We start from the raw sequence: 26,089 nt of genomic DNA, 5'->3' as shown, positions 1-26,089 counted from the left end.
TTTTTTTTTTTTTTACCACTTTCTTTCATCTTTTTCATTTATTGACATTTATGTTTGTTTTGTTTTGTTTTGTTTTGTTTTGTTTTCTTTTCTTTTCTTTTCTTAATAGTATCATAAAATATTATAATAATAACAATAATAATAAAAAAAAAAAAAGGTAAAAAAGATCTATATACATATATATATATATATATATATATGGGTATCTATGCATGCATATACTGAATATTTATTAACAAAACATTAAGGAATAAATAAATTAATATTAGTTCAATAGACAGTACCATACTCCTGTCCACATTCCAAATTATTTATCACTATTAATAACAATAATATTCAGATACGCACACGAAATATAAAAAAAAAAAAAAAAAAAAAAAAAATTACAGTTAGCTACGATAGTAAATATGTCTAACGACACTTTGTCTACCACAACTTTTAATAATTTTGCAAAATCTTTATCAACGACTGCATCTGTTCTATTGGCTGCCTCCAATTCGGATAACAACAATAATAACGGTGGGACTTCAATTGCCGAAAGTGTAATTTTGTCATATAAATCACCATATCAAGCTATTTTAAAAGAAGCATTAACTTCAGACACAACCGCTACTTCTGCTGAATCTGCATTAATCAATTACAGGAAAAATCAGCTGAACAATAATGAAAATAATCATAAAAAGAACAAAAATAATAATAGCTTTCAAAATTTATATGTGGCTAAAAATGGGAAAGATTATTTCAAAGTTAAAGGAAGTAACGTAAAATCTTCATTTAAAGTTTTGAGTTATATTAGTGATGAATTATTAGAAGATCTACCATCTAATTCATCATCTGGTAGTGAGTCTGAAAGGAAACCCCGTAAAGGTAATAATAAATTATCACTGCAAAATAAGGTAACCGCTGATGTTACAAAACATGCTGGCGCCAAAGCATTATCCGATCAAGTCGTCCCACATAATAAACAAGGGAGCTCAAAGCTAGGAGAAACAAATGGACCCACTTTATTTCAAGGATTCAACGCTTCAATTCCTTTGATAAAGAAAAGTATCCAAGATAATAATATAAAATTGTTAAAAAATAAAGGTCAAAAAGAGGGAAGTGCTAAAGAGGATAGCCATAATGATGATGATGATGATGGTGAATTTATTCTACCTGAAGGAGTAAATATTGATGTTTTAAAGAAAACTTATTCATTGAAACTTTTGAAAGATGGCGAAGCTAGTATATATACTAATTTAGACCTATTGGAAATCCAAAAAAAAATAGCTGCGAGTGAAATAAATGAATTAGATTTAAAGATAAAGCAGTTAAATTCAATGAGAAATTTAGTTTTTCAAAGAGTGGCCAAAATTGAACAATATGAAGTTTTTTTGGAAAAGCATTTATCTGGTATAGAGGATAGGATAGATATGATTGAGGAGTATAATTTAAACGAAGATGAAATGGAGAGCCAATTGAATGGCTTGTCAACAGAAAGTGAAAGAAAAGAAGGAGACGTGTCAAATAGCATGGCTCATGAAAAGTTGGCCAATGAAGTTAAAAACCAGCAAAAAAAAAACATTACAACAACAGGGTTATTGGATGAGCAATCATTGACTCACCATCTTAAAAGAGACAAGAGAAAAACTTTGCCGACTCTACAAAACTACTACGGTCAAGGTTCATTGATTCAGAGGTACGACAAAGTGTGCAAAACACCCACCACTGCAATCGACTTTGACGTACCATTTGGCACAATGTGTATTGCAGCTGAGACCAATCCTGAAATTAAGTTATGGGATTTAAATAAAAACAAATATATTGGAGAATTAAAGGGCCATCTAGCCAGTACCACTTGTATGCAAATGGATTCTAGGGATATACTAATAACTGGGAGTAAAGATGCCACATTGAAACTGTGGAACATTAAGCGTGCTTTGGATGGTGGCAGCTATGAGCCTGATGAATGTTGTTTGCACACGTTTGATTCCCATATAGATGAAATTACTGCATTAAGTTCGGATGGCGAGAGTTTGTTGTCTGGCTCTCAAGATAGAACTATACGTCAATGGGATTTGGTTACAGGGAAGTGCATTCAAACGTTGGATTTAAATTTTATTAGAAGGGAGAAATACAGAAGCAATGCTAATTCCATGACAGCTTCTATGTTATTGACCAAGGATATACCTGCTGTTGGTGGATTGCAAGTATTTGATGCTGCTTTAGCTACAGGCACAAAAGATGGGATCGTGCGATTATGGGACTTGCGTTCTGGTTCCGTTGTTCGTATGTTGGAAGGTCATACCAACGCCATTACTGCATTGAAGTTTGATTCAGCTCAATTAATTACTGGGTCTATGGATCGTACTGTTCGCGTTTGGGATTTAAGGATGGGTAATTTGTATGATTATTTTGCGTACGAATCGTCAGTAACCGGATTACAGATTGATATGAATAAGATTATTGTTAATCTAGAATCTTGTTCCCAAGTAGCAGTGTATGACAGACAATCAAAATCCAAGATTGAGCATATATTTAATGATGAAAATTCAGATGAGCTTTTCGAGCGGAATGACTATGTTGGCTGTATAAGTTATAAAGACGGTTATTTATTATCGGGTTATGCAAGTGGCACAGTTAATGCTTGGGCCATATGATTTTTTCTTTTTTTTTTTCTTTTTTTTTTTTCTTTTTTTTTTTCTTTTTTCTTTTTTCTTTTTTCTTTTTTTTTTTTTTTTTTTTTTTTTTTTGCTGTTATAATACTATTCAGAAATATTAAAATATTATCATTTCAATACAAATAGTGAAATAAACGTCTATAAATTTGTTAGATTCCTGCATATAAACATATAAAGTATAAATATTTTATAAATTAGATTTTCCTTCTATTAAAAGTGACATATAATGTTATATTTGACTCTAGGCAGTATTTTTCATTTATTTATTTTATTTTATATTATATTATTTTTGATGTATTTATATTTTTCAGTTCAGATTGTATCACTAAGGGATCATCTCAACTAATATCCATTTAATGTTCCGGGTAATTTATAAAAGAATGCATTATTTCAACTTTTTTTCCTGTAAATTTGCACTATGGTAATAGCTTACCCTCTTGTGCCAATTAAAAGAAAAAAAAAAAATGTGGCAAATATATCAGAGAGAAAGAAAAACTTTTTTTTTCTTTTTTTTTTTTTCTTTTCTTTTCTTTTCTCATCTTTCAAAATTACCGGTTAAGAAATCATAGAAAAAGAAGGCAACAATAAAAAGGTAAGAAAAATATTACTAAAATGAGTTTTGGTAACCAAACCCCCACAATTGTTGTTCTAAAAGAGGGCACCGATCAATCACAAGGTCGTGGTCAAATTATTTCAAATATTAATGCATGTTTGGCAATCCAAGAAACCTTAAAACCAACGTTGGGTCCTTTAGGGTCAGATATTTTGATTGTAAACTCTCAAGGTAAGACTACCATTTCTAACGACGGTGCCACTATCTTAAAATTATTGGATGTTGTTCACCCAGCTGCCAAAACTTTGGTAGATATTTCAAGAGCACAAGATTCTGAAGTTGGCGATGGTACCACCTCGGTCACTATATTAGCCAGTGAGTTAATGAAAGAAGCAAAGCCATTTTTAGAGGAGGGCATTTCTTCCCACATTATTACGAAAGCCTATAGAAACGCATTGAATTTGTGCATCAAGAAAATCAATGAATTAGCCGTAGATATCACAGCTTCTGGCACTGAGAATAAAAGAAATAGACAATCACTAGAAAATTGTGCTCGTACTGCAATGAGTTCTAAGTTAATCGCTAACAATGCAGACTTTTTTATCAAGATGGTTGTTGATGCCGTTCTGTCTTTGGATCCGAATGACATGGATGAGAAAATGATTGGTATCAAGAAAATACCCGGAGGGTCTATGGAGGATTCCCTGTTTGTTGATGGTGTTGCTTTCCCAAAGACTTTTTCTTATGCTGGGTTTGAACAACAACCTAAAAAATTTAAAGCCCCAAAAATATTGAGTTTAAACATTGAGTTAGAATTGAAGGCTGAAAAGGACAACGCTGAGGTCAGAGTAGAAAATGTCGAAGAATACCAGGCTATTGTTGATGCTGAATGGCAAATTATTTTAAACAAGTTAAAACAAATTGAAGCCACTGGTGCTAACATTGTTTTGTCAAAACTTCCCATCGGTGATTTGGCCACACAATTTTTTGCCGACAGAAATATATTCTGTGCTGGTCGTGTATCGGATGATGATATGCAAAGGGTAATTAAAGCTGTTGGTGGAAGCATTCAATCAACCACCACTGATATAGACCCACAAACACATTTAGGTACTTGTTCTACTTTCGAAGAGGTTCAAATTGGTTCAGAGCGTTATAATTTGTTTAAAGGTTGTCCAAACGCAAAGACTTGTACTTTGTTGCTAAGAGGAGGCGCTGAGCAGGTTATTGCCGAGGTAGAGAGGTCCTTGCATGACGCAATTATGATTGTTAAAAGGGCAGTTCAAAATAAATTAATTGTCGCGGGTGGTGGTGCCATTGAAATGGAATTGTCTAAATATTTGCGTGATTATTCCAAAACTATTGCAGGTAAACAACAATTGATAATTAATGGATACGCCAAGGCTTTAGAAATTATTCCAAGACAGCTTTCAGAAAATGCTGGTTTTGATGCTACTGATATTTTAAATAGATTAAGAATGGCACATAGTAAGGGTGAAAAATGGTATGGTGTTGATTTTTCCAGCGAAAGTGTTGGCGACAATTTCAATACGTTTGTTTGGGAGCCAGCTTTGGTTAAAATAAATGCCTTATCAAGTGCCACTGAAGCAGCTAACTTGATCTTTTCTGTTGACGAGACCATTACAAATAAGCAAAATGACAGTGGCCAAATCACTGGTATGATGCCACCAGGTAGAGGCAGAGGTGTTCCCATGCAATGATTAGTAACGTTTATTACCTTAAAACTTTTTTTTTTTTTTTTTTCCTTTTTTTTTTTTTTTTTTTTTTTTTTTTTACAGAAAAAAAAAAAGATAAATAAATTCATAATATTGTGTATAATAGTATATAAAGAGGAAAGGGAAGTGGGGTTAAAAATTAAACACTAATATATATAAAAACTCTGGTTCTTGTGTATGGATGTCTTTATTTATTTATTTAATTAATTTATCTTTCTCTTCTAATTATCCTCTTAAAGCTTTTAATCTTTTTGCCAATAAATCCTCTTTTTCAGTATTTTCTGTTTCCTCGGCTTCTTCAGCTACTTTTCCAACTTTTTTATTAGCCATAGAGGGTAGACTGTCCATTTTAGATGTTAAACCAGTTTCATCATGAATCATATTAATTAAATTATCAACCTCATCTTGATCAACCAGAGAGCTTGGATTATTGTTTTCATTGATACTTTGATAAGCCTCCACGCTTGCATCCATATCTTCAAATTGTTTTTCAAATTTATCCATGATCATAGTTATCTGTTCTAGATTCATACTCATTAAAGCCCTATCCATACCTTTAACAACACCAAACATATTTTTTGAAACATTATTCATCGTTATGGCTGTAGAAATTCTACTAGCTACCGCATCAATTCTGCTTGAAAGTTTTAATAACTGTAAATGTTCATTTTTTTTTCTGATGACATTACTGGCATAAACCTTGGCTACTTCATTATCTACTCCATCGGAGGATGATAAGATTTTGGTTAATTTTTTCTTCTGTACGTTAGATTCCTTTAATGTTTTATTTGCTTGTTTCTGCAATTGCTTAGATGTGAATTTTAGTTGAAATAGTGTATTCTCTAGTGAATTAGACATGACTTTAGATAGAAAAGACAAATGTTTTACTTTTTTAGCTTTGTTATATTTGTTTCATTAGAAAGCACACCTCTATCAAGATATTTTACAAACCGAAATATTTTAACACAAATCTCGTTTCCAAAAATTGAAGGGTGGAAGGAGGGGGGGGGCAATGTTGGCGTTAGAAGGAAATTCTAAAAAAAAGAAAAAAAGACTTGTTGTATAAAATGATAAAATAGAGAAATAGTTACGAATTCCATTTATGTTTCGGACTTTCACATATGCTCGGATATTAACGTTGTTGCAGGTTATTATTCATCTTTTCTTTTTTTTTTTTTTTATTTTTTTTTTTTGAATTTTTCATTTTTTCATTTTTGCATTTTTTCCTAAAAAATTTTTTTCTTTGTTTTTCTTTTATAGCGCTATTATTTTTTTTCCAACATGGCTGAAAAGTTAGAATAATATAACACCTGATTTCTTATAAATATATATATATAAAAGAAATAAAAGAAAAAAAACAGTATAAACAAAAGTCTACTCTAATATTATCACTATGTCCAAGACAACTGCTACCGAGTCAGCCACTGACAAATCGAAATTATCACAAACAGAACAGCATTATTTCACTTCCTATGACCATTATGGTATTCATGAAGAAATGTTACAAGATACAGTTCGTACAATGTCCTATAAGAATGCTATAATGCGCAATAAAAGTTTATTTAAAGATAAAATTGTTTTAGATGTTGGTTGTGGTACAGGTATTTTGTCCATGTTTGCCGCTCAAGCTGGTGCCAAACATGTTATCGGTGTTGATATGAGTAATATCATCGAGATGGCCAAGGTAATAGTTGAAAAAAATGGGTTTGCCAATAAGATTACTTTAATACGTGGCAAATTAGAAGATATTACTTTGCCTTACAAAAAGGTTGATATAATTGTTTCTGAGTGGATGGGTTATTTCCTTTTGTATGAAAGCATGATGGATACTGTTTTATATGCTAGGGACAAGTACTTGGTTGAAGGTGGCCTTATCTTCCCAGATAAGTGTTCTATTCATGTTGCAGGTTTGGAAGACAGTCAGTACAAAGAACAAAAATTAGGCTACTGGGAAAATGTTTATGGTTTTGATTATTCTCCATTTATCCCACTTGTTAAAAAGGAGCCTTTGGTTGATACTGTACAAAACTCCGCAGTAAACACCACGAGATGTAAACTAATTGAGTTCGACTTAAATACAGTCAAAATTGAGGATTTGGCTTTTGAATCCGAGTTTAAATTGGAAGCTAAAAGACAAGATTTCATAAATGGGCTTATTGCTTGGTTTGATATTGAATTTCCATATGAAAAGCGCAAGGGGAATACGCCTGTTTACTTTAGCACTGGTGCTCATGCATCTTATACGCATTGGAAACAAACTGTTTTTTATTTTGCAGATGATTTGGAATGTGAAATTGGCGATATTTTAAAGGGTAAATTGAAATGTTCTCCAAACAACAGAAACAACAGAGATTTGGACATTGTAATTGATTATGAGTTTATGCCAAAGGGACCTGGGTCTAGACAAAGGAGAGTAATTGGACAAAATGAGTATATTATGCAATAATAACATATATATATATGAGTGTGTGTGTGTGTGTGTGTGTGCGTTTATTTGTGCATGTATATGTATTTCGTGGGCTGGGTAATACCGGCATCTTGTGTATATTAGAATTTATTATTGGTACTTTATTTTATGTAATAGAAAATCTTTTGTTTTTTTTTTTTTTTTTTTTTTTTCGTATGCACTTTTTTTTATTGGTTCAAATTATTTCATGTAATTGTATAAATAAATGCAAAATCAAGATAAGTTTTATAAAATTTATTGCAACAAGAGCTTTTAGTTGAAAGTGGTTGCGATTATGTTTTTAATTATGGGTAGCACCTTTTTAGTCCAATTAAAACACTGTTATAGTATTCTAAAACATATATGTATATATATATTTATTTTTTAATATATAACAATACATATTGAAATATAAAAAAAGATACAATATTATTTAATTAATAAAAACTGGAAATAAACAAAAAGAAAAAATTATTATACCTGTTTTTTTTTTTTCTCTCCATTCTTCCTTGGGCACTTTCCAAGAAAGCTAATAATTCTATTGCAAAATATTATACAAGGCGTAGTGTTGTAATAATTTGGGTTGCATCGTTGATAATGTACCATAAGCTTTAAACATTGGCTAATTTTAAGATCCTTAATTGTGACTATGGACTTTTCGGATACTTTGGGAATATTCATAAAAAAAAAAAAAAAAAAAAACCCTCATTTTCCGGTGAAACGGCTAATTTATACAAGCGCCTTTCCAATATTATATTTTTTTTCTTTTTTTTTAAAAAAAGATATGAATACGCGGCGCAATCATGCCAATCTCAGCATTCCAAGTCCGTACCACGAAACCCTGCCAAAAAAAAAAAAAAAATATTTGACATCAACTCCTTCAAAAGAAGATACGCCAAAACAGTTGGGTATAAATTATTAAAAGTGTATTAAATTACAAAAATATATATATATATATAAACATAAATAAATAGAAAAAATGTTCAACACCAGAACTTATACACTCTATACCAAATTGGTTTAGCTGCCAAAATAGCTCTTTCTTCGGCAAGTTCAGCTTTCAAAGCCTCCAAGTCCGTTTCTCTTCTACCAGTGTCAATATCGATATCCTTAGCTCTAATGAATATTGTCCAGTCTCTTCTCCAAAGCTTGTGCACGATATACATGAATAATACAACTGGTAAAGATAAATATTGTTGGAAGAAATCATTAGCATTTGGCTTAGTACCTGTAGGCCAAACAGCAATCCAGAATTGGGCAACCAAAACCAAAAAGATGATAAAACACCCATAATAGGAACCCCATACGCCTGTTGGGGCCAAATAAGATAATTCATCTGTAGATCTGTTTTGTGCACTCAAAGCTCTTCTGAATCTAATGTGACATAACATAATAGAAAACCAGGTAAACAAACTCGAAAGCCCAGCAATAGCATATAACCAGTCAAAGACTAAACCTTCCTTAGGAGAGGCAGCTAAGAAACACAATAAACCAAAGGTACAGGTAGTAATAATACCAACCAATGGTCTACCACTTCTGTCGATATAACGGAACCAGTGAGGAATGAAACCTTGTTCAGCCATAGCACACAAACTTCTAGAACAACCAAAGACGGCAGAGTTACCAACAGAAAGAACAGATATTAAAATGACAACGTTAATCAAAGAAGGCAAACCCTTAATACCGTGGGTCTCAATGGCTAAAACAAATGGAGAGGCTGTAGCATCGGCGGAGGATGAACCAATCAATCTTGGATTAGTGTATGGAACTAATAAACCAACCATTAACAAGGATAACATGTAAAAAAGAGTAATACGCCAAAAGGTTTGTTTTGCGGCCTTTGGCAAAGCTCTACGAGGGTCTTTAGTTTCTGCAGCAGCTAGACCAACTAATTCCGAACCTGCAAAGGCAAAGGCGGCACTGACAAAGACACTCATAACACCCTTGAATCTTTCACCTTCTGTGTCACCAACTAGAGGCAAAGCGTGAAAGTATTTACCACCGATATAACCCTTTACTGGACCACCACCACAGGTTAAGATAATACCTAAAATAATGAAACCAACAACGGTAGTGACCTTGATCATACTGAAAACACATTCAGCCATACCGTAACCTTTGACACCAAACAAATTGATACAGACAACAACTAAATAGAACAAAGCGACAAACCCATCTCTGTAACGATCCGGTGTTCCCCAATAATTGACAGTAATAGATGCAGCGACTAATTCTAATGGAAGAACGACTAACCATTGAAACATATAATTGAAAGCAAGAGCAAAACCAAAGGATTCCTCAACCATTCTGGTTGGGTAAGTAACGATACCCCCGGAAATAGGGAATGTGACAGCCAATTCACCAGCAGCGACAATCATAGTGTAAATAAATGTACCTGAAATACCATAACCAATCAAAATACCGGCTGGACCACCAGTTCTCAAAGAGTTACCGGAACCAACAAACAAACCCGTACCAATGGCACCACCTAGGGAAATCATCTGAATGGCGAAGGGGGTTAAATCTCTTTGTAATGGGGATCTAGCAGTGGCAACAGCTATCTTTTCGGCTTCAGTTAAGTTAGGATCCAATTCTTCCAATTCGACGGGTTTAAAAGAATCCTTAAAGTTTTGCCAACGGCTCTTATGTGTATCAGATTGAGAATCGGGAGCAGCAGTCTCGACTCTAGAGACATTGTCGATGGAGTAACCTGTGTCTAGGTTTTCTTTTTCGAGATCCTGCACGACGTAGGCATTTTTTTTTTCGGTGCTTGATGACTCAGACATTGTTTTTAATTTTAATGAACACGCTTATTATGTGTATATTTGTGTGTATGTTTGAATATAAATGTGATGTTTCTATTAGGAGGAGGGTAGAGAAGAATACACTCGTAAGTGGGATGGTGTTTTTGTTTTATGTAGGATGATTTAGGGAAATAAATATACAAGAAAATGTGATAAAAAAATTGATATATAAAACATGTATGAAAATTAAAATAAAACAAGCCTGTTTATATACAGAGCAGGTGGTTGTGATTCAGTTCAAGTTTGATGCTTTATTTTTTATTTTATTTTATTTTATTTTAATTTTTTTTTTTTTTTTTCATATTATCATTATTATCATTATTATTATTATTATTTCTTTCCAAATGACAATAGAAAAATATCAATTAATCAAAGTTAAAATGAGACAACCTAACTTACAAGACTATGGAGGAAGTAGATGGTAATGATAATGGAGCTTATCTATCGAAGATATAACACTTTAATTTTATTTTTTATTAAACTAAAAAAAAAAAAAAAAAAAATAAAAAAATAAAAAAATAAAAAAATAAAAAAATAAAATTAAAGTATAGAGACCAAGCGACCAACCAAACACTGAATAATATTCCTGTTATCTCTCCAAGAAAATGGCGGTAGCAATTGTATCTTATCATTTTTAAGCAAGTCAGTTTTAATTTACTGACCGAATTTCGTCAATTGGGGAGAGGCAGCAAAGTAAAAATAAATTTTTTATTCTTTATTTTAAATACACAATTATTACTTTTATTATTCTCATTGTCGTCATTTTTTGATTTGATTAATTTTTTTGTTTCATCACAGTTTGTTCCTAAGGAATTGACGGAGAACATAATTATTAATATTATGGAAAATATCTAACAAAACAATAAAGGGGCAAGAAGTAATGTGTATATAAAATAAACCTTTTTGTTTTGTTTTGATTAGATAGAATATTTTATTAACAAATAAATAAAAAATAAACTGCTGCCGTACTTTCACATTCACGTGTAAAAGGCATTAAGATAAAAATAAGTGATGCCTTTAATTCTCTTTTTTTTTCTTGGTGCCGTAGAAAGTATTCTTTTTTCTCTCTCTCTTTCTTTTAGGATATATAATTATATATGCTCATCTTTATCTACCACTACCTTTAAGATTACAATTTTTTTTACTGATGCCGTATGAAATATCTCAGAAACATACGCAGCTAAATAGATATAATCGTACACCGTTTAATTCTACTTTATATAGCAGAAACAAAAAAAAATTGGGGAAATTATTCTGATGCCGTGACATTTAAAAGATTGATACGGAGATTCAATAAACATCCCAATCGTTCTTTGATTACTCAAAATCTTCTACAATATAATCTTACATTATTTTATTATTGTTATGTCAGTTGCTTGCAACAGCTTAAAAAAAATTTTTTTTTTTTTTCATTAGCGTTAGGCGGACCGCACATGCATGTATCTCATACTACGTAATACCATTGTTGTCCATAAGCTCTAGTGAACATGGATAATTTATAGATTAGTCTCCCACAAAAAAAAAAAAAAAAAAATTCGAAGGAAATACACCTCCGCTTAAAAAAATAAATTACTAAAATTCTTCTCCCGGGGGTGAGTCGAACACCCGATCTCAAGATTACTAATCGAAATTGATCATCTAATTACAGTCTTGCGCCTTAAACCAACTTGGCTACCGAGAGTGAATCTACATTGTGCCTTAAAATAGAGTGCTATTTTATCACAACAAATACTCACTGCAGAAATAATAACAAGCTAGGAAACTGCCCTTTGAGGTTGAAGAATATTTCAAATTGCTATGTCCTAAATAAAAAGTGATTATGAAGTTAATCGGGAATATATAAGTTATAGCTTATTAATTAAAAATATAGCAAAAGATCAAGCAACAAACCATTGCATCTGTCCTGACATAAGTAATACGGTATTAAATCAGTTTACTGACCCTGCTTTACCACATATACCCCTCTCAACATAACACGTCAAGTTGAAAACAATGCAATATTTAGTAACAACGTATATTAGTCAATCGTAAAAACTTACAACTAAAATAACCTAAAGCAAGATGTAAACAGGTATAAAAGAGAAATGAAAATTCAAAATTTTTTTGTTCCTTGATGTATAATTGCGGTAGTTCTTTTCAAAAATGGTTACTATCAGTATTTTTATTATAAGCGGGTAAATAGGTATCTATAATACAGAATAAATTGCTGATTTAAAAATGCCATACAATAATAAAATTGGATTAGCCCTCTAATATTATAATTCCCCACGTCATATAAAAAAGGTTAATTTAGAAACTGTATAAAGTCTATAAAGATGTACATTTATAACATTTACAGATCATTTTCAATTATAATGTCGGGTATCATGATTGCTAATATAAGAATATTTGGCTCAAAAATCATATGTGTGTTTAGATTGATACGCATAAAAAAAATTGGAAACTATTTTGATAAAGAACCTATAGTCATTTTTTTTTGTCGATTGTCTCAGACCAATGCTATTTGCTCATACAAATAACATTTGTAAAAAAGAAAAGATAAGGATTAGCATAGAACTAATTTTCTGCGCAATATCTTATCATCTTATCAGAATCTGCTGTTAAATGAAAATCGCATTGATAGCAAATAAGCTAATAATAAGAAAAAAAATTTTTAGAACATTATTGAAAGCCAAAAAAAATGTCTTTTGTGAAGAATCTCTTCATAAATGATAGCCATTATTCAATTAAAAAAAAAAATTGAAATACAATTCTATTAAATTTATACAAAAGTACATAAATTAACCTAATCGTGCTTCAAAGTAGAACTGAATTCAGCACCGGCAGCTTTAGCTTTGGCTTGTTCAATCTTTTTGGAACCTAACTTTTCAGCAGCAAAAACTTTGGCGTATGGGTTCAATCTCAACAAAACTTGTTTGTTCTTCAATGGGTTCTTCTTCAAGACATGAGAACGTTTTTGAGTTGATTGACCAGCTGGTCTGACAACAGTTTGAATTTCAGAAGAGTTGATAATTCTAGTGATATCAGTGGAAGAAACAACGTTGGATGGCAAGGAGTAACCAGATTTAGCAGAAGCAACAGTTTCAGAACCCCAAACTTGATCCAACTTAGCAAAAGCAGTTTCAGTCCAGATAACAAATCTACCCAAATGGGCACCTGGGGCCAATTGCAATAAGCCCAAAGAAGCAACATTAGCAGTTTCAACACCTGGAATGTTTCTAAAAGCCTTGACCAAACCTTTGTCTTCAGCGTAAACAACTAATGGACCTTTTCTTTGAGTAAATCTTCTGTTTCTGTACTTACCTTTACCAGCTCTCAATTTCTTGGACTTGATAACCTTGACGACATCAGCATGAGCACCAACAGCCTTCAAAGCAGCAACGGCTTCCTTGGTCTTGGTGACAGATTCCAAGTCGGAGGAAACAACTAATGGAATTTCTTGAACCTTTTCGACTCTGTGACCTCTAGCCAAAACTAAAGAGGAAACGGCAGAGGCAGCAATAGCAGAGGCAGTAGCATATCTCTTTTCGTTGTGGTTAACTTTGACATTCCATTTTCTCCAGGTCTTGGTTGGAGCAAACATACGACCACCACGACACATGTTACCAAATGCAGCTTGACCGGATCTGTGGGTACCACCACCACCAACACGTGGAATACGGGCAACAGCACGACCAGTACCCCAGGACTCAGCAGATGTTTGTTCACCAGCGTTGGAAGCAACAGCGTAAGCTTGTCTCTTGTTCTTGTTAACAGAAGTGAAAACAGTGCGAACAATATCAGCACGAATTGGAGCAGAAAAAACAGCTGGTAATGGCAAAGCACTGGAGGTGGCTTCACCAGTCAATGATTGAACAGTAACTTGTGGACGAGACATTTCTATTATAATTATTATCCTTGGGGGAGGGTTTTTCTTTTTTTTTTTTTATATTAATAATATAAGTTTTTTTTTAAGAAGAAAAGGAGTAATCAATACATAATATATTCATCTTCAGCAAAAAAGAATAATAGAGGAAAATGAAGTAATGAAAATGAAAAATTTTTTTTTTTTCTTTTCTTCATTTTCATTCCTTTATATATGTATAATTATTTATTTATAACGTTTGAAAAAAATCATTCTCAATGAAAAAAATTTTTTAAAAAAAAAAATAATAAAAAAAAAAAAAAAAAAAAAAGAAATGTTTGAATAAAAAAATTTTTATATTAAACAAATAAAAGGTACGGATGAATATGCATATATATACATACATATATATATTAAATATCACTTGGAACGAACTTGGTCCAAAATAAAATTTTCACTGGACAAAAGAATCTTTATATTAGAATCTGCATCTTTTGGAATGATCCACTTAGCTTTGAATGCAACGATATCTTCCAATATCTTTCTGGTTTTTTTGTTGCTTAACAAGGCAGAGGAATTAAGTTCCAAACATTTCACTCTATCCCATAATTCATTTGGATCCTCCGTATAAAACTTTTCCCATTCAAATTTATTAAAACTTAGTAGCTTGACAAAAGCAAGCATCAAAGGCGTTAATTTACCTTGGTTATCAATAAACATTTCATCCAACCATTTTGAGGGTTTATCAAAATCTTCTTTTTGACCATCATCCTGTATGTTTTCACCATCGTAAGGAGCATCTTGACTATTTTTCCCATCGCGAGAGTCGCCATTTTCCGGTTCCTCTTCATCTTCCTCTTCATCTTCCTCCTCCTCTTCAGATCTTTTGCTTTCATACCAAACAAAATAAAACTCATGCCCCATATCTTTCCACCAATCAATACGTGCCTTAAGATCCGCCGATGCTTTCCTACTATATTGAATCACTGCATCAGCCATATTTACCACGTCACATGGATTATTCTCCACAACAAACCCGTATCTTGCCAAAAGAAGAGAATTGGACAGTTCTCCATATGAATTAAAAATTTCCTCTCCTTTCTTAACATTATTCACTAACCTAATATCCACGCATTCATCTGGAATTATCCCCTGAATAACTCTATCCTCAATAAATGTTTCGTTTGGATTTTCAAGTAATTCATCGTCAGAGAGCTCTTGATTATTTTCAAGCTGTCTTGTAAAATTGTCCAATTGCTTGTGATCAAAAGTGCCAATTTTTTCTGGCTTTTTTTGTAATTCTTCAATTGCAGTTAATTTTTCTTCTGCTATTATATGCCCACATTCGCCAACCTCACCACATTTATCGCAAACATCAAACACAGATTCAAAATGCACATCTGGTGAAGTGACATGATGGTTAAATAAATCGGCAATAATTACTAGGCCATACTGGTGGTACCGATCTATTTCAAAACAACGAGAAGAGATAGAATATCCTACACTAACAAACTCTAACAGATTTCTCCATATTTGTTTATCATCCAAGTTTTCTGTTGCAAAAATTTTCGGTATTTCTAGATGATACTCCGATGAAATTTTAACAGCCAAATCACACGCTATGGAAAACCCATTTTCTACTTCACTCTGTGGAGATAATCCATTATACATAGTGTCCAATGTGGTACCACGTAGATATTGTTTTCTTTTTGCATCTTCGTAATAGCTCGGTGGTAAATACAATTGGCCTTCATTATCAACCCATTTAATGGTGCGCAAATATTCAAACCAGTGTGACTTTTCCTTAAAAACAGAAACTTCGTATATAAACGCAATATTCAAAGCCAACATGCCATCAATTTCTGCATCTACTAATGCATTAGCAATAGTGCTATTTTCTGCTGTAAATATGCTAGATTTAGGTACTCTTAATAAGATATGTTCTGCTTCTATGTCCTGTGTAGCGAAAACACCAATTCCTCCTAGTGCAGATTTTTTTAATTCCAAATGACTAGATAAAAATTGGACATCGTTGTTTTCCACAAAATTCAATATGTGTTTGACATCTGATTCTGAAGTATTAGACATTGTCACAAATATATTTTTTTTTAGTTAATTTTGTTTATGCGTATGGATATATATATTTACCAAGTTTTTTCGTTAACAAACAAGTAATATTTCTACTACTAACACTAAAAAAATTGGCGCACAGTATAGACATATATACCATCTATATATTTTTTTTCAATCAAATTATCAATGAGCAATGGAAAAATAATGAGTAAAAACAATCAACAACGCTGGATGCGTTATAGGACAAACACTTAAAAAAAAAGAAAAAAAGAAAAAAAATTAATTTAAAAACAAGCTTAATAAAAAATATTGTTTTTAGCTTATAACTTTACAAGGACCATGTGTTATGTCGCAGAGAGGATATACTGAGAGGGACAGGGTTAGTAAACAGATTTGATACTTTACTATTTATATCAAGGCAGATGTAATAGTTTGTTGCTTGATCTTTTATATATTTTTAACTAATAAAACTATATAACTCATCTATTTCATAATCAACTTTCTAAATAAATCATCTCTTTATATATGATTTATTTTCACCTTTTTCCTTATGTTTGTATTAACTTTTTCTAATGTTTCTTCGTTGTCCGCTGGGCATATTTTCCTTCTTGCGGCGATCTCCGTATGTTCGGTCTTCTCCGTATTCTCGGAAGTACTTGCATCTCGTATAAAACGTGACACACACAATTCTACTTCATAACATCTTCCTCCTCTTAATTTGAAGTCTCGGTTAGCAATTGTTTATAGTTTGCTAATAAAGAGTTCAAGCGAGAACTGGGTAATAAGTTGATTTCCTCTTTTTCGTAAGTGGCAGTTAGTTCGGGATTGACATCTAACATCTTACAATAATAATTTCCTGTTGTTGTTTCATAACCTATGATGGCTGTAATTTCTGTGATTCTGTGTATTCTTTCTTCTTTCGTTCTTGGTAATTGTTTTGGGTATTTTTCTGGGTCATTGTAAAAATGTTTAATCCATTTTATATTGATAGTACGGTGTTTTTTAAAACTTGATGGTAAGTCTAATTCTACAACATTTGTACCTACTTTGACGATCTTAAATGGACCTAAATAAATTGATTGTACTTTCAAATATCTTCCCCCTGTAAAATAAGCATCTCTATGCAATAAAGCATATTCTCCAATGTGAAAATCAATTTCTTTTCTTTTAGCATTTGTAGTTTCTTCCATTTGTTCCTGTCTTAACTGTAATGAATCATTAATACGTAATGATAAAGCTTTCAAATGTTTAGTCATTTTTGTAGCATTAAAGTTTCTTGTATCTAGTTCATTAGTTGTATCTAACAACGGTGTATTTGGTGTATAACCAATATCAGCTTGAAATGGTGAAATACCAGTACTCGTAACCGGAGTTGAATTATAACAAAATTCCATATGGGGTAAATATACATCCCAGTAATCCTGATCTTGACTACAAAATGTTCTTAATAGACGGTTTACTATCTTATTCACAGCTTCAGTTTGACCATCTGTTTGTGGGTGATTACTTGAACTGAACAATAATTTAATTCCTAATCGTTTCGTTAACTCTTCATATACGGAAGCAGTAAAACGGATATCTCTATCAGATACAATCGTTCGTGGGAAACCGTGCATTGCAAAGATATATCGGTATAAATATTGAAGTATATCTTTAGAGTTAGCTGTTTTCTTCATCGCAATCCAATGTGATCTTTTCGAAAATCGATCGACAACTACCATAATCATATCATTATGTCGTCGTGACGGTGGGAGTCCCGTAATAAAATCAATAGACAAATCTTGCCAACGACCTGAGGCAACGGGTAGTGGTTTTAACATGCCTTGAGTAGTATTGGCAGTCTTCTTGTTCAATTGGCAATTCAAACAGTGTCTAATATATCGTTCCACATACTTATGTAATTTCGGGAAATAAAATTTATCTGCAATTTTTTCCGTGGTGGCAGCGACACCAAAGTGTCCTCCTTGTAACATTGAATCATGGAAAGCATGTAATAATTCTCTTCTTCTGTTATTTGGCACACAAATACGTTTTTCATATAAAAGAGTTTTATCTTCATAAGAGTAGCGTTCTTTAATCAACTTTGATCTACCAAATTTCAGTAACAACGTTTCATATTGTCTTTTGTCTTTACACTTTACCTTTTCTCTAAACTTTGAATCTAGGGTAACTAAGATTGCAGCAGACCATGGGTCTTTTAATAAATCTTCAAACCAATCTTTAGGATTTATACTGTCTAGTTCTACAATTGGTAATATTTCTTCTGGGCGAGATAGGCAATCAGCAACTACGTTTTTTGTTCCTTTGATATATCGTAATTCAAACGTATATTCTCCTAAATAATCTAACCATCGTGCTAATCTTAGATGGGGCTCTGTCTTATTTCTAAACGATAGCAACGAAGAGTGATCAGTATTAAGCGTAAACTTTCTACCATGCAAATAGTATCTGAAATGTTTAAGATTCAATATGATACCTAATAGTTCTATTTCTCCAACTGGATATCTAGATTGTGTTTCACTTAAATGTTTTGAGAAGTATCCAATTACACCTTTTAACTTTCCATTCTCATATCTTTCTAACACACCTCCAACATGATGTAAACTAGCATCAGATGTTAATTCATAATGGTCTCCTTCCACAAATGGCACTAATACTTGAGTTGACGTTAATGCTTCTTTTAGTTTCTCAAACGCAATTCTTTGCTTTTCTCCTAATTTTGCTTTCTTGGATGCAAAATCATATAACGGTTGTGATAATTCACTAAATTTGCTTATGAATTTCCTATAATAGTTCGCTAATCCTAAGAACGTTTGCATACCTTTTATAGTGCTTGGCATGGTTAGCTTTTTAATAGCACTAATCTTATTTTCATCAACACTTAAACCTTCAGCAGTTAAAACATGACCTAAATAATTTACTTTGTCTTTTACAAAATGACATTTTGACCTTTTACAGTACAAATTATTACTCTTAAGTTTCTCTAATACTTTCTCTAGTATTTTGTAGTGTTCAGTTTTGTCTCTTGTGGCAATCAATATATCATCTAAATAGACGTATACATTCTCGATTCCATCTAATAATTTACTCATAAATCTACTAAAATTCTTTGGGGCCGTTTTAATACCAAACGGTAATACTTCATATCTAAAATGACCAAAGGGTGTCGTGAACGACGTTAAGTCCTTTGACTTCTCGTTCAACCTTAATTGATGGTATCCTGAGTGTAAATCTAGAGTTGTAAATACCTTTGCATCACCAACTTTCGCGAATAGTTCAGTGATCGAAGGAATTGGGAAACTTTCATTTACAATACCTTTATTCAATTCTCTATAGTCAACAACTAATCTCCATGTTTGATCCTTTTTACGTACTAATATAATAGGCGCTCCGCAGGCAGCATTAGATTCTGACACAAATCCTTTCTTGATGAGGTCCTCTAGAATCTTTCTACATTCTTGCTCCATCTTGGGCGTTAACCTGTACGGGTATAATTCTGGTGGATTAAAACCTTCTTTCAATACAATATTATACTCAAAATTTTCTGGGCCTGGATTTCCTGGAAGTTCATTAGTAACATGGGTCTGAAATCTTTTCCTTAGACCTTCTGGTAACTTCTCAAATCCATCCAACTCGTTTTCTTTTTCATTCCTTATGTCAATAGGGCATATTCTACACAAGAACTCGGCGTCTTGTTCTATTTGTTTCTCTTTGTCATCAGTTATCATATCTACCAAATACATATCTTCGTTTTTGACATCAATCAGTTCTTTAAACACGTCACTGTGTAACTTTATAACTGGGTTACCGATCAATAACTCATATCGGAATTTCTTAACCACATAAGCAGAAATCATTATTCTCTTATCGTTAATTTTCATTGGTACTTTGACAAACGATACACAGGTTTCTGTTGTTTCACTTACCGCACCTTTAAACGTAAATGTATTACAAGGTTTCTCTTTTAACCCTAACTTTTCAACTAGCTTCGCATCTACAAACGAAGTAGGACTACCTGTATCGCACAAAGCTTGTACCTTTTTTCTTTTAATCTCACAATTGATAACCAATTTCTTACCAACTAATGGTTCTTCTTGAACTAAGAACACTAGAGGAAGATCTTCCAAATCTCTCCTCTCCTCAATATCACCCGTCTTGTGATTTTCTGTCACGCAAGGTATATTGGAATACATAAAATCATCATTCTTTACAACATCATCAATAGGAGAAGCAACGTTACCCAAATAGGTATCCTTTTGAAGTGAAGTCTCGACAGAATGTTTAGCTGCAGTAGTCATATTAGTAAGTGCAGCGGAAGTAGGAACATCTTTTTGATGTATAGTAGTATCATGGTGTGGGGCTGCGGTAGTAACTCTCTTAGTTATACCACATCGTTTACTTGTCTTGTGTTTCTTAATAGGAAGGCCTCGCATTACCAGGGCAATTAGCTCTTGCATGCTCTGGGGAGCCACAGTTGAAACACAACTTGTTTCTTCTACAAACATTGTAAAACTTCTCTTGGAAGTTATCCTTTCTATAGGAATTCTTCCCTCCTTTGTCTCTTCCGGTATATCTTCTCCCGGCATTCGAATAACCACGTCTTGTGTTATCGATCGCATTCATTATGTAATCTAAGTCCTTATCTAATTTATTCGTATTTCCAACAAGGTTACTGTCAAAATTCAATGAAACATCCAAGTCTTCACGGCAATGTTCGGTTCTTACAGCAGCATTGACAGCATCAATTAACTTGTCAAAACGGTGCATTCTCATCAATTGGCGAGTTTGAATCTTCAGTCCTTGTATGAACAAATCAATGGCAAAATCATCTGACATATAATTACGAGGTAACATGGCATAGTACGTCATAAACTGTTTAACATACGTATCGACATCCTCCTTTTGTGAAACTCGCTTCAACTTTTCCACGATCTGGTACGAGTCTATCTTGGAACTATAGTAATCCTTAAAGTCAGCGGCAAATGCAGAGTATGTCATAGCTCTACAGTCGTTATGGTTAAAGTAGTTAGTGAACCATTGTAAAGCATTATCAGTAAGATTTTGACCTACAAAACAAATTTTCACGTAATCGTCTTTAATACCACACATAGCAAATTGGGTTTCGAAACTCAACAAAAATGCTGGAATTCTGGAAACATCCTTTTTGGCTCCAGAGAACTTAAATGGGGCGATAACAGTTAGATGCTGATTCATTCTTGAAATTTAATTTTAGCGGCGCTACCAGGTGTTATGTCGCAGAGAGGATATACTGAGAGGGACAGGGTTAGTAAACAGATTTGATACTTTACTATTTATATCAAGGCAGATGTAATAGTTTGTTGCTTGATCTTTTATATATTTTTAACTAATAAAACTATATAACTCATCTATTTCATAATCAACTTTCTAAATAAATCATCTCTTTATATATGATTTATTTTCACCTTTTTCCTTATGTTTGTATTAACTTTTTCTAATGTTTCTTCGTTGTCCGCTGGGCATATTTTCCTTCTTGCGGCGATCTCCGTATGTTCGGTCTTCTCCGTATTCTCGGAAGTACTTGCATCTCGTATAAAACGTGACACACACAATTCTACTTCATAACACCATGAGAACTCGTCCTTGTTAACTCAGTTGGTAGAGTGTTCGGCTTTTAAGCTTTGAGATTGCAAGGAACCGAAATGTCAGGGGTTCGAGCCCCCTATGAGGAGTTCTTATTTTTAATTTTTTTTGTGATTTATCTCAATTTTTTAATATTGAATGTAATATTAAAGAAACTACAGACATATCGGAAATGAAAATTATTAGTATATTCGATTTTTTTTTTTTTTTTTTTGTACATGTATCTATACACAAATACACACATTTATATATGTATAGACTAATAATCTGTCTACATGCTTTCCATTATATTTTCTTCAAATAACCCTGTTGTATTAATCTCTCTACATCACTTTGCCTAACAAAAAATTGGGAGTCCTTAATCAAGTTGAAAACTCCATATTCGGTTTGAATTTCACCAGCGTCTTTTAAAACTCGAACATCAATAAAAACTTCACTTGGGGGGACCAAACTTCCGTTTAAATCAATATCAGCAAACTCATCCCCATTCAGAGATGTTATTAGTTTCGAATATTCTCTAATGTACACTTGCTCTTCATGACTTAAATTATTTATATCAAATGTTTCATTATCAATATTATTACTGTTGTTATCATTATCATTATTATCATTATTATTATTGTTATCTAAAGTGGTAGCATCATGTTTATTTCCTTTATTTCCATTGCCTCCATTTAGAATTAGATTTTGTTGGTCCCAACACAAACTGTCCATAGTATCACTTCTATCTTTGTGATATGCCAATAAACATCTTTTGTTTCGTTCCATGGCAAAAAAATTAACATAATATTGGCATTTCTTCATCTTTAATTGCATTGGATCAGTTTCATTGACTATTTCTTCATGTAAAAAAATGGCATTTTGCTTTAATTGTTCCACTTCTTTTAAAATATTCCGTACAAAAGTTTCTTGATATGGTGTTAATTGTGAAGCTAAAGAAGTTGAAGTTTCTCTTAATTGTTTTGCTCTTTTCGCCTCTAAAATCAACTTATTTGATAAATCACCATACATTTTATGAATATATTTATTTGCTGGCTTTGTATATTTATCCTAAAATTACTATTTTTTTTTTTTTTTTTTTGGGAAGGGGTTACTTGGAGCGGAAATAACTGTATATAACAAAGCTCTATATATAATATATTACCAATGTTGGTGAAATTCTGAACAATAACTTAAAACGCGTTTAAACAAAATTGTAAAACACGAAAAAAAAAAAAGTATAGAGTTTTAACTCGAGTTAAATTATTATTTGTCAAATCTTTCATTCAAGAGAAATTGGAACCTAGAAGCTATATCTACCAAAAGTATAAAATACAAGCAGTTTTCATTTTTATTTTTATTTTTATTTTTATTTTTAATTTTTTTTTTTTTTTTTTTTGTAAATTGTAATGGTGAGAGTTTATGGGAAATATGTCAAGTACAAAAATATAAAGAGAAAACTGAGTATAGAAGAACTCGAAGATAGCCAAGGGATTTTTAGCGATAATGAAGATGATAATGATAATTACAAAGAATTCAAACATGGAAATGATCTTGGTGGACACCTAAAGATGGATGAAGGTACTACTGTTCTCTGTAAAAATATAGATGACCAAACAGAAAGGTGTGCTGAACAAAGAAAACCTCAAGTTTCTGATATGAAATCTCCGAGTACTACCTTAAATGAAGATCCTTTGAACGGGATGTTAGATTTTTTAAACAATGAATATGCAATAAGCCCACGAAGAAAAAAGAAACCAAAATTAATTTCTAGTAATAATAATAGGGATTCATACTCAGAAATCAACAACACTTTATCCACTACAACCACCCCTGAAATAGGCGGAGTTGCATTTAACAATTTGCAAGAAAAAATAGATGGAGTTTCTACTTATATAACAAAAATCGATTCAGAATTTGCGAATAGCCTTATTGCCCAGACTTCAAATATAAAAGAAACCCCACCCGAAGACAAAGCAAATACTTTTACGGCAGCTGTAGTGGTGGACGATAAACAAAAAAAAAATTTTTATGGACCAAAAAGATCGCATTTAATCAAACTCTCAAATGATAATGAAGATAGTGATGAGACTAATTCGGTTGCCTCTTATGATTGTATTAATACTGATGACGAACTCCCATCCACACAGGATTTCAATCAGCTAATAAATATGGGAACCGATTTGCAATTTAATGATGATATAAATTTTATTTTGGAAAAACAATGTGAGTTTCATGAAAAAATGATATCATTAATTTTAGCTATTGCAAACTCTCCTTATCTAAAAAAATATATTATAAGATACAAGTATAAAGATATTTTGGGTTGGTGTTTCAAAAATAGGGATAAAAAGTTTTTATTTCTACAAGTTTTATTGGCTTTTTTGATTGGTTTGCAAGCTTCACCAAATGATACTTTTTGGGACTCGGCATTTGGTGTGGAAGATTATTATTATTTGTTGGGAAACAAAATTAATAATATAGAAGAATATTTTGTCCATGAAAAGCTCGAGTTATCCAAATATGGTGGACTAGATTTTGCTGATTTGTTAAACACTTTAAGGACAGATGAAACTGACATAAAATATTTAATTTTAAAAGTTTTAAATGTGACTAGACCAGAAAATATTGTCAATAATCTTAAAATTCAAAATGCACTAGCAAATATTTTTATGGTTAACAGTGATAAAGATAAATACACAGAAATGATTTTTCCACTTTTAGACCCGAAATACTATTCGTTATTTTTACAATATTTAGTGGATAATTTTAACAAATACAAGGAAAATGAACAATATTTGAAATTGTTGGTTAAAGTGTCGAATGAATGTAACAACTTTGAAATCGTTAGATTAACTAAGCTTTCTTTACAATATATTTGCGAACAAGGTTGTAACATACATGAAGATAAAATGGATTTAGTCATTTTGCATTTGGGCATATGTCTAAACATTTTAAGTGGTACTGGTAAACGTATCCAAGTTGAGGATATAGATATTAAAAGTATTTTAAAGTTATTTGACAGCCAAATATTCAAACAAATGGATAGACAAGATTCTAATTTTTTCATTGAGAATTTATTTATATTAGTATTCTCTTATATCGTACTATTGTGTGAAATTCAACTTGAAGTTACCAAAATTGATTTCATCAAAGAACAATTGAGAATTTTCGCAAGTACAGATATAGGGATGCAAAACCAATCAATTGAACATCATATTCAACATATTTTAGAGGTACTATAATTTTATTTATAATAAAGTTTTTCTTTTTTTTTTTTTTTTTATAATTATGGTGCTATTCTAACAATTTCCCATGGCGCAGCTTCATTTTTTCTTCTGAACACAATACGGTCATGTAAACGGCTTGGTCTCCCTTGCCAAAATTCAATCTCTAAAGGAACAATTCTAATACCGCCCCAATATGGAGGACATGGAATATCTTTGTCGCCTTTGTTTTCATATTTTTTTTCGTTTTCTTTAACTAAATTGTCCAGTTCTTCTCTCGATCCTATAACTTGACTTTGTGGACTAGACCAAGCACCAATCTTAGAACCCCTTGGTCTAGTTTGAAAATAACGTTCACTTGTCTCCCTGTTAACAAATTCGACATCACCTTCCACCCTAACTTGTCTTTGTAAGTCCTTCCAAAAGAAAGTTATACTAGCATGTGGATTAGACTTAATGTCACGTGCTTTCCTGGAAGTACCCCAATTTGAATAAATACAAAATCCACGCTGGTCTAATTCTTTAAACAACAAGACACGATTTGAAACTCTACCAGAGGGCAATTCACAAGTTGCCAAGTTAACAGCTTCAGGCAAATCTTCGGCTGGATCTTTACGGGCTTCTTCAAACCATTTTGCAAATTGTTTGATAGGATCCTTGTCAACTTTGGAAGGGTCTAGAGAATCTTTATCGTATTGGTATGTCTCTGGTGCAAATATGATTGGGGTATTAGTTTTTTGTTCTGTCATTTTTGATATCTTTGGTAATAGATGGTGGAAAAATTATTTGTCAAATGATATGTTAATAGTATTTATAAATATAACACTTGCTTCTGGGTGCAGGTTGACACTATGACTGTTGAGAGAAGAAAGAAAAAAAAAAAAAAGAGAGAAAAAAGAAGGGAAAAGTTTAATTTTTTGTAAGAAAATTATTTTATTTTATTTATTTATATACATATATATGTATATATATATATAAAGATATTCCCCCTCCCCCTCCCCCAAATGAATTATTATATGGAAAAGAAAAAATAGCAGTAATAATAATAACAAAATTTAACAACTAAAAAAGAATAAAATCAAGAGATTTTTTAATTTTATGATTTTTGTTTAGTTCGAGGATATTAATGGAAGCTGTTCGAGTCG

The 26,089-nt window shown here is 32.2% G+C and overlaps 12 protein-coding genes and 2 non-coding genes across 14 annotated transcripts; 5 read left to right on the top strand and 9 right to left on the bottom strand.

Annotated features, from left to right (window-relative positions):
- Positions 1-407: 407 nt before the first annotated feature.
- SCDLUD_003641 (WD repeat MDV1/CAF4 family protein) lies at positions 408-2,639 on the top strand (the record flags this gene model as incomplete). Its single annotated transcript, XM_046078186.1, has 1 exon — positions 408-2,639. The coding sequence occupies one exon, from the start codon at positions 408-410 to the stop codon at positions 2,637-2,639; it is 2,232 nt and encodes a 743-aa protein (XP_045934578.1).
- A 633-nt stretch (positions 2,640-3,272) lies between these two features.
- CCT7 (chaperonin-containing T-complex subunit CCT7) lies at positions 3,273-4,934 on the top strand (the record flags this gene model as incomplete). The annotated part of the gene is made up of 1 exon (XM_046078185.1): positions 3,273-4,934. The coding sequence occupies one exon, from the start codon at positions 3,273-3,275 to the stop codon at positions 4,932-4,934; it is 1,662 nt and encodes a 553-aa protein (XP_045934577.1).
- A 240-nt stretch (positions 4,935-5,174) lies between these two features.
- On the bottom strand, positions 5,175-5,807 carry DID2 (Did2p; the record flags this gene model as incomplete). The annotated part of the gene is made up of 1 exon (XM_046078184.1): positions 5,175-5,807. The coding sequence occupies one exon, from the start codon at positions 5,805-5,807 to the stop codon at positions 5,175-5,177; it is 633 nt and encodes a 210-aa protein (XP_045934576.1).
- Positions 5,808-6,342: 535 nt separating this feature from the next.
- Positions 6,343-7,395, top strand: HMT1 (protein-arginine omega-N methyltransferase HMT1; the record flags this gene model as incomplete). Its single annotated transcript, XM_046078183.1, has 1 exon — positions 6,343-7,395. The coding sequence occupies one exon, from the start codon at positions 6,343-6,345 to the stop codon at positions 7,393-7,395; it is 1,053 nt and encodes a 350-aa protein (XP_045934575.1).
- A 983-nt stretch (positions 7,396-8,378) lies between these two features.
- On the bottom strand, positions 8,379-10,181 carry GAP1 (amino acid permease GAP1; the record flags this gene model as incomplete). The annotated part of the gene is made up of 1 exon (XM_046078182.1): positions 8,379-10,181. The coding sequence occupies one exon, from the start codon at positions 10,179-10,181 to the stop codon at positions 8,379-8,381; it is 1,803 nt and encodes a 600-aa protein (XP_045934574.1).
- A 1,600-nt stretch (positions 10,182-11,781) lies between these two features.
- SCDLUD_003636 lies at positions 11,782-11,880 on the bottom strand. The gene is made up of 2 exons: positions 11,841-11,880; positions 11,782-11,818 (listed from the first exon to the last, which is right to left on the bottom strand). It is a non-coding gene; the product is annotated as a tRNA-Tyr (tRNA).
- A 1,104-nt stretch (positions 11,881-12,984) lies between these two features.
- Positions 12,985-14,076, bottom strand: SCDLUD_003635 (60S ribosomal protein uL4; the record flags this gene model as incomplete). The annotated part of the gene is made up of 1 exon (XM_046078181.1): positions 12,985-14,076. The coding sequence occupies one exon, from the start codon at positions 14,074-14,076 to the stop codon at positions 12,985-12,987; it is 1,092 nt and encodes a 363-aa protein (XP_045934573.1).
- A 387-nt stretch (positions 14,077-14,463) lies between these two features.
- On the bottom strand, positions 14,464-16,131 carry RKM3 (protein-lysine N-methyltransferase; the record flags this gene model as incomplete). The annotated part of the gene is made up of 1 exon (XM_046078180.1): positions 14,464-16,131. One exon carries the CDS (start codon positions 16,129-16,131, stop codon positions 14,464-14,466), a length of 1,668 nt encoding a protein of 555 aa, XP_045934572.1.
- Positions 16,132-16,829: 698 nt separating this feature from the next.
- On the bottom strand, positions 16,830-20,414 carry SCDLUD_003633 (uncharacterized protein; the record flags this gene model as incomplete). Its single annotated transcript, XM_046078179.1, has 1 exon — positions 16,830-20,414. The coding sequence occupies one exon, from the start codon at positions 20,412-20,414 to the stop codon at positions 16,830-16,832; it is 3,585 nt and encodes a 1,194-aa protein (XP_045934571.1).
- Positions 20,415-20,529: 115 nt separating this feature from the next.
- On the bottom strand, positions 20,530-21,330 carry SCDLUD_003632 (uncharacterized protein; the record flags this gene model as incomplete). Its single annotated transcript, XM_046078178.1, has 1 exon — positions 20,530-21,330. One exon carries the CDS (start codon positions 21,328-21,330, stop codon positions 20,530-20,532), a length of 801 nt encoding a protein of 266 aa, XP_045934570.1.
- A 405-nt stretch (positions 21,331-21,735) lies between these two features.
- Positions 21,736-21,827, top strand: SCDLUD_003631. The gene is given in 2 exon segments: positions 21,736-21,773; positions 21,791-21,827. It is a non-coding gene; the product is annotated as a tRNA-Lys (tRNA).
- Positions 21,828-22,023: 196 nt separating this feature from the next.
- Positions 22,024-22,749, bottom strand: PSF1 (DNA replication protein PSF1; the record flags this gene model as incomplete). The annotated part of the gene is made up of 1 exon (XM_046078177.1): positions 22,024-22,749. The coding sequence occupies one exon, from the start codon at positions 22,747-22,749 to the stop codon at positions 22,024-22,026; it is 726 nt and encodes a 241-aa protein (XP_045934569.1).
- A 377-nt stretch (positions 22,750-23,126) lies between these two features.
- RAD61 (Rad61p) lies at positions 23,127-24,962 on the top strand (the record flags this gene model as incomplete). Its single annotated transcript, XM_046078176.1, has 1 exon — positions 23,127-24,962. The coding sequence occupies one exon, from the start codon at positions 23,127-23,129 to the stop codon at positions 24,960-24,962; it is 1,836 nt and encodes a 611-aa protein (XP_045934568.1).
- Positions 24,963-25,006: 44 nt separating this feature from the next.
- Positions 25,007-25,693, bottom strand: PDX3 (pyridoxamine-phosphate oxidase PDX3; the record flags this gene model as incomplete). Its single annotated transcript, XM_046078175.1, has 1 exon — positions 25,007-25,693. One exon carries the CDS (start codon positions 25,691-25,693, stop codon positions 25,007-25,009), a length of 687 nt encoding a protein of 228 aa, XP_045934567.1.
- Between the last annotated feature and the right edge of the window lie 396 nt (positions 25,694-26,089).

This window comes from Saccharomycodes ludwigii, chromosome IV (genome assembly GCF_020623625.1).
Source record: "Saccharomycodes ludwigii strain NBRC 1722 chromosome IV, whole genome shotgun sequence".
Lineage (NCBI taxonomy): Eukaryota > Fungi > Ascomycota > Saccharomycetes > Saccharomycodales > Saccharomycodaceae > Saccharomycodes > Saccharomycodes ludwigii.
Note: the sequence above shows the minus strand (reverse complement) of the source record. Positions and strands in the feature narration are given on the sequence as shown.